General features: G+C 39.4%; 1 protein-coding gene across 1 annotated transcript in view; it reads right to left on the bottom strand.

Moving 5' to 3' along the window:
• Window positions 1-1,180: 1,180 nt before the first annotated feature.
• The window catches only part of LOC127034306 (cadherin-13), a 145,192-nt gene continuing 134,204 nt past the window's right edge, over window positions 1,181-12,168 (bottom strand). Inside the window, exon 7 of the mRNA XM_050923023.1 lies at window positions 1,181-6,850. Within this exon, the coding sequence (XP_050778980.1) occupies window positions 6,843-6,850 (8 nt within the window). The 3' untranslated portion in view covers window positions 1,181-6,842. The remainder of the gene's footprint in view (window positions 6,851-12,168) is intronic.

The following is a 12,168-nucleotide window of genomic DNA, read 5'->3' on the forward strand; positions in this document are numbered from 1 at the left end:
GAGTGAGTCTGAGCCCATCTCTTGTCAACTATATTATAGAAACAAAGACATGGGAAATTTTACCTTGGGTGAGAATTCCCTTAGTTTTCTGGGTCATCTTTGGAGCTCAAGAGAAGCTACCAGTACTTGCTGGAGGAGGTCATCTTGGCGTGCAAGTGGACTAGGGAAGCACTGCTGACATACAGCACTGCACAGTGGCAGGAATCTAGTACTGGAGCTCCCATAGTGTTCAGTGGTAAATCTGCAGGAAGCTGACCTATGGTTTTGTTGATCTTTTGCTCGGCATTTGATTTTAACATGGGTGGCTTTTCTTGGTAGCCCTTAACTGCCTGCTGATAGAAGGTGATGAGGGCTAGCTGGCTGAAGCCAAAGGGCGGTGAAGCCAAAGACCGATGAAGTTTCTTTGCAGCATGTAGCCAAGAAATTTGCTCAGCATGATGTAACAAAATTGGGGCTTTGGCAGGCATAATCTTTAACTGAGCTGGTGTATGCAAAGTAATCCACTCCCCCGTCTTATGAAGTCTAGTGAATGATCTGTAGCCTTCTTCCATTCACTACACCCACTTGATCCCACTCTATGGCCATTGTGTGACAACAAACAGCTCAATTCATTGCTTAATGAGAGGAATTGGGGGAGGATCTTCAGGGGCAACGCCAGCCACTTCTTGGTTGGGGGCCTGAAGTAGGCCAGACATAAAATTGGGTGGGCTGCACTTCCCACTCACCATGAGGTCAACCCCCTCCATGGACCTTCCCCATGGCCAGGTTGGAGGCTGGAGCCTGGAGCCGGGTAGTTTGGGGCACGGGCCATTAAGAGCTATCCAAGTGGGGCAATCTGGCTTTGGGGCCAGCAGAGCCCTTGGGGAGTAGTGACCATTGGGGCTGGGGCCTGGAGCCCAGGCTGGGTGGAATATCCCACATGGCCAGTAGCTGCCATTCTTTCCACTCTGCCTTCACAGCTAGGCAGCTGGAGAGCAGCAGCTGCTACAGGGAGGCTGTGGCAAATTTTGGGGTGGCTATAGCCCTTGCAAGCCTCCCTCCAGTGCTGCCTCTGAGGCTCTTGCTTCTAGTTTAGCATGGGGTGGGTTCAGACCCCTGTGTCAACCACAGCAGGGTGATTATATAGCCCCCTTTGTTCATGCAATGTTGTTTCAGGAAGGTCTAAGCTCAGACAAAAGGATAAAAGCCCAGACATCCTTTATTTGAGCATTTCACAAATAAATTACAAGTTTCTTTGCAGCCACATCATAAATCAAAACGTTTATTTACACCTCAGAAACAGCAAGCAATTCAGCAACTAGGGCCTAAAGGAACCATTAACTGGAAAAGTAGCTGAATAAAATATTCAAATCCAAACAAAAATTCCTGGTGATGACTGAAGGAGACAGAGTTCATTATAGGGCAAACGTGATGAAACAGGAGGTTACTATTGGACGTTTCAATTAATCACACAGCATATCTGTACTGAATTCGCCACCATACACACTTTCATTTTACAATCCTAGGTCATGGGCAGGGCGCGTATGCATGCCCACGCATGCACTCTCCCTTTAGACTACATTCATCTAACCTCAACACATCAAATACAGCCACTTATTAATGCAGAAGAGGAGCCTAACTTTCAGAGGATGGGTATAATTCCATACAGTCATCCTGCTAATATTGAAGAAAGTTAGGATTCTTTCTGTATCCTCCTTCACACTGCTACTGACTTGCTGGTACATAGACAACTAAAACAAAAGGAGTCAGTAAACAAGTATGCATATCTTCAAATTATGTAAATCAATATAAAGAGAGAGAGAGCGCGAGAGTGCTGAGTGAAGCTTAAATCAGTACAACATCAGAGGTGGGAATAAACTATTTATTTTCAGCAGTTTGGCTTGACCATGCATAACCCATGCCCCTGCTTGAGTTGTGTGTTCATCTGTAATTCATAGAATTAAACTGCTTATTCCAAATCCCCATGTTGTGTAGTCTCGCTCTCCCCCTCTAAATATCTTATGTATAGCTCTATATATGTATGTGTGTATCTCTGTATATCTACATATATACACACACATAGCAATTGTGCAACTAGTAACTTTCATTGAGAATTGATGTGTGTATTCATTTAATTTGGACATTGAGAAGTCAGCGATCATCATAACTTGTGGTTAGGTAAAGTAGTAACAGCAATGGGCTGTAAGTTTTACACAGTAAAATAGTTCTCTCTGTCTGCTTTACGTGGACTCTAGCTTTGGTTTCTGAAATAATTTGCATCTGAACTTCAAGGTTACAAATCACCGAGAGCTAAATGGGAAAGAATTGTTGTTGGTTTTTTGGTTTTGTTTTTTTGCTACCATTGGGAGATGTAGCACTTGGACAACAAATTTTACAGATACTGTAACTTTTACAGATACAGATACATAATCCTATGTTCTCCCTTGGACCTGCTATTCTCGTGCCAGTGTCATTTTTTATTGTCATTCATCTTTTATTCAACTTTTTTACATGAAATGAGATAAACACATTTGGTAAGAATTTGGCTTCCGGACATACAATAATATGATCTGTGTACAAAACTCTGCTCTGTGATCAAATGGTTAAATGTATTGGTAGAAACAAAGGGGGGAAACTAGTAATCACCATGTTTTAGAAAACAAGTGATGCAAAGGAATGACTAGTGGTAAAACAAATATAACCATAACACACATGCTTCTCTTTTTCTGTAATGATAAAATAAAGCATTTAAACCGAGTTACCTATCAACTGCCTGGAAATCCTTTATTTAATAAATGAGATTGTATTACAGTTCAAATGATCACCCAAGAGACCAACCAGACTTACTTGACTAGAAGTGTGGTCATTCTAAATAAAATTTAAACAAAATTGTACCAGGGACCTTTAGGATCCTTTAAAGAAGTCAGTGAAGGAAGTGAGTCATCTAGAGTGTAGGTTTCCCTATGTTCAAGATAGACCTACAATAATAGATAAACAATTTCCAAGTATGTTATTTTACTATTTACAGCAGACTGGTAAAAGCAATGTGTTGAGAAATGAACAACTCTGGTCAATGGAGTTACTCTTGATTTATCTAGGTGGAAATGTGACGAGAATCTGGCTCCACGTTTATATTACCAAAACATTGTTCCACTGAAATCTAAGTCTTATTTGACACCCACCATGAAATTCAGCTGGTTTTCTTTTGTTTTGATCTTCAGACCTGCAGTTACTGAACATAATATACGTTAATATATGCACATAGGCATAATGCGAGCACACTCATGAGGTGTATTGACAGTGTTTCAGTTAGCAAGTACACTGAAAATGACACATTTACTCTGCTAATCTACACCATTCTTTGATTAACTTGATAACTGTCATATTGGATTCGTGTTTTACCAGAAAATACAGGGTTTTGAAATGAAATGATTTAGACTGGCGCTGTTTTGCATCTGCTTCAAAATGAAAATGATTAAATTCAGTGTCTTTCAAAATACAGACAACTTTGCATGTATTACACACACACACACACACACACACACAGAAATAAATGTTGTAGCAACTAAAATAGCTAAATTAAAATAAATGATGGATTATGAAAACAGCAAGGGAGACCTGAACAAATTTTAAAAAATCCAACATAAAAAGGAAGAGCAAAAGTTATGAGGTTTTTCTTTTTGATCTTTTCTGATTTTGCATGACACAAAATGCCTCCAAATTCTGCTAGTTCCTGAGTTTCAGCAAATATCATTTTGGGCCTTTCCCTTCATGTAAGGAAACCCATAAGTTTTAATGTGGCTTCTCACTTGAATAAGGCTGTAAGATTTGGCCTATTGAGTTTCTTAATGGATGTTCTTTCTTGAATATGAGGAGTTAGAAAATGAGGAAAAAATATTAAGATGGCAGCTATGGCTCCTCTTTTCGTGCCTAGGATGCCCAGAAGTTAACTCAAGATGGAGCCCTCGGGCATACGAACAGGAGAGGTTGGGGACTGAGGTTTCAGGACCCCCTCCAGTTTTGGATGAGAAAGTCAGGGAAGTATTGGTACCTCTGTGATCCAGAGCCTCCATTGGGGGAATATTCTCATTGGTAACCACCCTTTGTATAGGTCAATTTTTTTTGCAATATTATTTGAAATGTTACGCTCCCCTGTGGACTTTTATTGCACAGTGAAAGAGTAGGCAACTGGCTTTACTCAGCAGCTTGTCACTAGGACAGATTCAAACATAAAAGTTTTATTCCTGGATTTGGGCCCCCTTAGGAGGATCCATAATGTGCTAGGACCCATTCTAAACAAGAAGCAGGGATAACATCTCATAATGACTCATGCAAAGCCCAGTGAAGTCAATGGGAATCTTTTCACTGAGAGACTTTGAAGGATGCCCATTTGCAGGGGGAGGAAGGATCCCATTAGAAAAATATATTTATGCGAAAGAATAGTTGTTTCCATTACATTCAAGTGAAGCGTTTAGTAGATCAAGGCATGGGATGCAATCCTTCTTGGGAAAGATCCACAATGTATTTAGCATTCATCCATTTTCATTTTGCAAACTTTGCATTTAACACTTGTTTATATGTATAAGTGATTGGTGATTATAAAGCAGCAGCATTTGCTTACCACAAAGCCTGGGGCAGACGACGTGGAATGGAAGCATGCCCATGTTCAGGTCGGGGTAACATCTGAGATCAGGCAATTCCTGCTTAAAGGCCTGCAGTTGACTAATGAACCTTTCTGAAATTCTTCTCAAAAGAACCTCCCATTGACCTCTAAGTACTACTGTGGTAACTCAGACACCTGTGATGTGCTGTGAAAGAAGCAAGGTCAGTGGGAGTTTTTCCTGGGTGAGGCCTTCAAGAGTTAAGCTCTCAGAGAAAAAAACAGCTCTTTGTATCGAGGCAGTTTATATCTTATCAAGAAATCTAAAAATTTAGGGATGTCCACAACATTAACTTTTTGCTGTCACCATTATTAATTATTATTGTTATTACTTTAGTTAAGGACCTGTTGTAATATTTGGTATAATACAAGAAGTTAGAGAAAAGCTATTGTACAGCAATTTTTCACCACTAGTACACATTTAATATCTAGTGTAACATCATGAAAAACTAAATGTGTGTTTGGAATTTATTTGTTATACTTCCAAAAAGCTTTAATATTGAAACATATACATGATGTGGAAGGTATGTGTATAATCTCACTGTAGTAATGACAACATACAGAATGACCCATAAGTACTGTAAAAATGCTAACCCAAAAATGCAGCTGTGAAGTTCTATTGCATAAGAAAGCAGTGTTGTTTAAACTTTAAATAAGCAAGTTTATTAAAATATTCTGAGACACTTACCTCACCCTAGTTACTGACAAGCTCTAGTAAAAGCCACAGTCTGTCACTAGTATATTTTTGTGTGTGTGTGTTAATTTTATAAAAAATTTGGTGTGAGGTTTGATGGATCATTTACAATTTATTAACAGGATCGTGATCTTGATACAGTTAGAAGTTTTTGTTTACCTTACATGCTCACAGAATAAAAAAGGATTAATATTCATACATAATGAACACCTTTTAATTCCATGTTTGCAAACAAGTGTGGTTATTTCACACACACAGAGAAATGATCTTGTTACTTTTAATTGAAAACTGTGTGTACATGTACATGTATGTGTGTGTATATATGAATATATTTATACAATAGGGCATCTATTTTCCTCATTGTGCTCAGGGACATCAATGAGAGCTGAGAACAGGCCTTTGTGGTTAGGGAGTCGAAAGAGAGATGATCAATTCATCTGAGAAAGACCTTTACTCCTATTATTCGCATGGGCCTTCTGACATGTAAACATCTACGTACCTGATTGCCCCTGCAGATCAGGCACTAAGAAGTTTAAAATGTCCTCAACTGCCCCGGAGAATAATTATCGACAGGAGCAAAAAGAGGCTGGGTTAAGGCCCCTTTAAATTCAGGCCCAGAGTGTCCCAATATTCGAGATAATGACCCATAGTGCATTTAACTGCTTTCACCCCCTTGCAAATCACAGTCTCTTTATCTCCCAGGGCTGCTGCCATTGTAATGTGCAGTCAAAAGCTGCTTTCACTGCAGCCTCATCAGTATCACCTGTGGCGGAAGGAACGAAATTGTGATCGGCAATAAAAGTGTCGGGAATTTGCGTCTCTTGTACATTGAGCCTGAGGTAAAAGAAGTGACATTGCGGAGGAGTGGCCCTGGCATAGCTGGCACCACTGACACAGGAATTTTAATGCCATATTGCAGTTGGTCTTGCCTTTTGTATTACACCATTGTATAAACAGCATATACAATGGGTTTAGCTATGATAGGACAATTATAACTCACCTGCGGCTCTGTTACTCTGCCCTGTTGCTCCCATACTTCAGGCAACTGTCTCATAAAAGCTAACCCTATTGTGTATCTCTTCTCTGCATATAACTATATATACACACATACATTCATACATATACAAATACCAACCCACAGACAAAATATTTGTTTTTGAACAGTTGAATAGCAACAAGTCAACAGATAGAAAAAAATGGAGTCATTCTATATTCAGCTCCCAGAAGGTCAAGTTGAGATGTCATGGTCATTTAACATTCAGTGAAAATTCGCATAAACCTTGCATCTTGCAAGAGAAATCCATTATTGAACAACAGTAAGGGCAGAGGTTGTCAAACACTGACGTACAGTCGGATAGACTAAGTGAGGTTGCAAATTAAACTGAATCTGGAGCAACTGAGGCCTAGTAGTGAAGAACAGTAACTGTAAACTGCGATCTTCAGATTTGAAGTTTTCCTTTTCTTGTTGCCATGGCAACTCGGTAGGACAGCTTCAAATGTCAGGAGTTCTTACAGACCTAGGTGATGGGAAATGTGTGTGGTTATTACTGAGCAGGATCACAGCATTCTTTAACTATTCCTTAGGGGAAAAATACATAGAATTACTCATTGGGTTGCATGCATATTATTAAGCAATTGCAGCTAAATCATCCTGGTTCAGAAGCAATTATTTGAAGACAGACATTTGTGAGAGAAATGCCACTTCTGGCATTTAAGGCTCTTTAGCAGTGCATAGTCAAGAGGTCTGAGCTGAAAACAGGAGACAAGACCTGTGACCTGATCCTCTTCTACTTTGCCCCTTAGTCACTTACACCTGTGTAAAGTGAGATAAAATACCAACCAATAATCTTTCTTTAACCAATAATCAGTGCAGGAAAAACAGGCAACTTTTAAAGAATATGCACTTTTAAAAAATATAGTTCTATTGGTTCTTTATGCTCCATGCAAGCTATGGTTTGGAATAGCTGCTCTATTGATTACGTGGTAGGACAATGGAAACCAAGGATACAGACAAATACAAAGTATATTTCTTATTTTTCCTGTTAGCCAATTTAAAAACAGAAATGTTTGCAGGTGTTACATCTTGAAGCATAACTCTGCCTTTTTTAGATTGTGACCCTTTGCATTGTTTCAGAGAGATGACTACAAAAGACCCAAAGAAGCAGAGACAATTAGGATCTGCTCTAACACCCACTGGAGTTAATGGGAGTCTTTCCATTGACTCCATCGGGCATTGGATGGGTCCTTCACTGAACTGAAAATACTGTGTTTGAATTGAGAATGAAAGTACAAGGCTGTTGAAAGGATTCAGGTCAAATCACACAGAGTCCTAATCCTACAATAGTTGGACCCAATTTCAACAGAGCTCCAGGCAGATGGAAGGATCTGCTTATGTGGAGATCACTACATGCTTGGGCCATGACACGTCATATAATCATATCAAAAGAGACAAATGTGTTTACTGAATATGCTTGTCTAATCTATGTTAAATTTCTATTCCTCGAGCACCGATTTATAATTTTGCCAGTTAACTGTAAACACCTGCAGCCTATTCAGGACACAATGGGTATTATTTAGATGCTAGATTGCTATTTCTGTTTGCTCCTTTCTGATTATTTGTTTTGTTCCTTTCAGACAAACTGAGTTTAATATCAATTTTGATAAAATTGATTTTGTTCTGACTAATTATTTGCTTGTTGTTATTACTTTTGCGTTATTTGAATGGAATTTAATGTTAAATTTCACTAACTAGAGAATTACATGCAGCACAACAAAGCATCCCGGGGAAACCTACCATCCCCTATGGCAAAATATAAATTATGCAACATATATTTCTCTAATAAAAATAAGTGGAGGGAAATGAAACAAGCATAAGAACCTGGAGAGAGGCTTTTGAGAACATACACAATCTCTAGAGCTGAAGAATCAGAGTTCAGCCATTGGCTATCTTCTGCTTGCCTTTGTATTCACCTTCCCCACTACTTTCTCCTGAGTTTGCTTAGCTATCATCCATACTTGCTTATATTTTTCCCAATTTTGAGAACATGCTGCTTTGTGATGTCTACTAGGGTTTCACCAACCATTGAACTGCAGTCATTTCGGGGTGGAATTTAACTAAAGAGAATACAGTAATGCTACATACTAATATAGTGCGGAAAGGAGGATATCATATATCCATTTTAACAATAGAATGAATCTTAGTTAGGAAAGATGCAGTCACCTGAAGTGGAACATTGTCTGGATGGTAGGGCCAATGCCATCCCAATTTCAAACTACCACAACATTTGGGATGGTTTGGTTTGGGTGTTCAGGTATGGTTATTAAAGGCAGAGATGCTAATCACAAAATTCTGATCCACGTTTGGATATGGATACTCCAGCAGCACCACCACCACCTTTGTTTAGATGAGGGGTTCAGATTTGGGCCCAACTTTCATAAATGCCTTGACCTCTGGTGACAGCGAAAAATAAATTTCACATCTCTGAAAGGCAATATGATGCCTCTCAGCATCATGAAGGGGCTTTTATTCAAACCTGACTCACAGGAAGTTGTGCTGCCTTTTTAATCAAAAATCTACTCTGAGTTTCTAGGAGTCTCTTGGAGGTCTCCAGCTAAGGACAGCTAGTCACAGATGGCAAATAAACAATAATCATAACACTCAATATCTGGACAATGCATAGTCTGAAATTTCTTCAGAAAATAAAATTTCAGGACACAATTATGAATCCCAATACAGTCAGGAAATTCCTAGTTGGTTCATCAGCAGCTTATGAACAAGAAATAGGGGCTACATGTGTTGCATTAATCATTCATTCTAAATAGGTTGCCCAGCTCTAGTTTTGAGCATGATTTTTCCATGCTAGTTTCTTCTCTACTGGAGTCTAATATAACTGTAACATAATATATATTTCAAACTCTGCTTCATGCAGTATTGACAGTTCCTACTGTGCTGTGTTCATGGAAAATAAAATATATTTTTATGATGTAATGGTAATATTTTGACAATTTTCTACACCTGCAAACAATCGCACAACCTCTCCCCCTATTCCACCCCCCCAGAAACATGCCCCTCACTTTCTATCTCTGAGTACAAATTCCCAGTGGACTCACCCATTTACCAACTAGAATTTAGTTCCTCTGCTCAGCGACTCATGCAATATTCCCAGTGCAATTTCAACCAAATAAAAGAAATGCATTTAAATGTGTCTTGAAAAGTTGCATCAGCAGCTCTTCCTAATTGGAGTGTCATCAAATTGATAAAACGAGAGGAAGAGCCAACAAAAGATGGGATCCTGAACATATTCAACTCCCATTGAAGTCGAACAGAGACCCTGGTGCTCTGCAACTCTTATGATCAGGCTTACTGGGTTACTGGAACGGTAAAAGGGGCCACAGAGATAATTAGAGAGTGCACATTGGCTGAGAAGCTAATGCCAAAACTGGGCTTCTATTTAAGTGAGGGGTCCAGCTGAGGGCCAAGGTTGGGTCCAGCTGAGGGCCCTGCTGTGTAGGGCTATGGAATTTAAGCTTTGATTTTGTGCATGCCTACACACAATCATAGACATGTACACTTTTAAGAAACATTAGGGGAAAAAAATCCTGCCGTTTTTCATCTAACTGTAGCAGGTGGAGATTCCATCTGTACTGGTTTTCTTGAGGAAAAAATAGACTTTTAATTTTTATCAAGAGAAAGCTGTCAAGATTTTCAGTGGGAGTTAAGGTTATTCCTTGATGAGCCATGTAGTCTATCAAATGAAACCCTGGCAACAGTGAGACAAAGAAAACTGTTTATTCATAGGTTCCAGGGACAGCACAAATGATGTACTACTTCATTCTCCTGGATTTTGATGTGACCAGAAGTCCTTGATGGGACAATTCTTTTTATTTTATTTTTTTAATATTTTTTTGCAGGCTGTACACTTCCTCTTCATTTTCTGATCTGGACTTCAACACAGCCCTGTAGCCATCCTTAGCTTTAGGTGTGCAGATGACAAGGACAATCCTATTCTAAGCACTGTTGCTTAGAGTAGCTTAATTTTGCTGCTTCTTCTGCATGTAAATTGCCTGGGAGCTGCTTTCACTTCTCTGAGATACATGTTTTTCAAAATTATGTGCCAAATAATTGCTGCAAATAATTCTCTTCTGTATCTTGACAGCAAGTACTCAGTATTTGAGTGTCAGTTAATTATGATTGCACACAGAGGTAACATGATATGGTTTATGTTTCCTGATTGAATTCACCCCACTCTTCTATTCCAGTGTGTATATCAAAGTTTGCCAACTCAAAATTTGCTTTCCAAGAATATTCTCAAACAGTCACTTAAAATGTAGCATTTTCACAAACACTCTGGCCAGTAAAACTCATTTGCTGGAATATTTGCAGAAATTAAGAAGAGCCAAAGTAGTGGGCAAGATGCTGACGTGGGATAAATGAGTGTAGCCTCACTGAAATCAATAGTGCGATGCTAATTTAAATCATCTCCCTTGCTACAGATTAAGCCAACTACTTGTAGTCCTACTTTTAGTGGACATAGAGAACAATTGAGCACTGTCCTCTTCATAACAGCGTTAACATAGTTGAAGACTATTATCACATCCATCCTCCGTCTTCTTTTGTCAAGTCTAAACCTGCCCAGTTCTTTTTAACCTTTCCTCAGAGGTCAGGATTTTCTTTTAGCATTTTTGTTGCTGTCCTCTGGACTCACTCCAATTTTTCCACATCTTCCCTAAACTGTTGCATCCAGAGTTGGACTCAGTACTCCAGCTGAGCCCTCCCCAGTGCCGAATAGAGTGGGACAATTACCCCCAATGTCTTACATACAATACTCCTGTTAATACAGCACAGAGGAGACCAGTTCTCTGAGGCCTGCCAATTCCTTCATCTCTTTTAAACCGCTGAACACCTTCAAACTCACACTTGACCGCAATAGGAATTGAAGTTGGACTATTCTATTTACGTATTCACACCATGCCCATTATCCTAGTCTCTGAACGCTCCCAGTCTGTTGCAGAATCAGACCAATACACCTATGAAGCTATGCCTCAAGATTAAAGGCTAACATCTCTGTTTTCTTGGCCACTGAATGTTAATATGCTCTGCTTACAAGACCTTGGCATTGACACTAGAAAAAACCCTCATTCATTGTCACAAAAGAGGTATCTTTTCTTACCTGAGAGCCATCAGCTGTAATGGCCATAATTCAGGAGATCCAACACTTGCTCACAAAAGAAAGACATGATTTTAAATAATATTGACCAGTTTTTCAGTGCTGCTCAAGGTATGGGTCAGACTTCCTGATTTATGAGATTCTTTGGCAGTCTTATAAGAAAAAGTAACCTGACAAACTTCCAACAGGTTTCACTTTCAATTTTGGTGGGCAAATAAATTTCAAAGAAGGAGGGACAATCAAGCCCTTCTGATTTGGACAGAGAAGAATGAAAATGGAAAGACAGGACAGGGATGTATTTCAACAGCATTGTTTCAACAAAGGTTTCTAAGAACAGTTATTAAGGAACCAGTTCAACAGTAACTGAAGTCAATGGAATGCCTCCCAAGGGCTGTTCTAAGTGACACTGGGTAGAGTAGTCTCTTACAGACCATTCCACCGATCAAGAACTGTCAGAATATAGGGTGCCCCCAATTTGCCCACTCCCACTGCAGGATGTGCAGGAACTCCCCTTATGCCTAGCTATGCCAAAAGGATTGTTTAATATATGTTCCAGTATTTTTCCAGGTATTGAAGTTAGGCTGATCTTCATTCCCGAGGTCCTCTTGATCCTCCTTTTTGAAGATAGGTAATATATTTGCCCTTCTGCAGTCCTTTGGGACCTCATC

Source organism: Gopherus flavomarginatus, chromosome 14 (genome assembly GCF_025201925.1).
Source record: "Gopherus flavomarginatus isolate rGopFla2 chromosome 14, rGopFla2.mat.asm, whole genome shotgun sequence".
Taxonomy (NCBI): domain Eukaryota; kingdom Metazoa; phylum Chordata; order Testudines; family Testudinidae; genus Gopherus; species Gopherus flavomarginatus.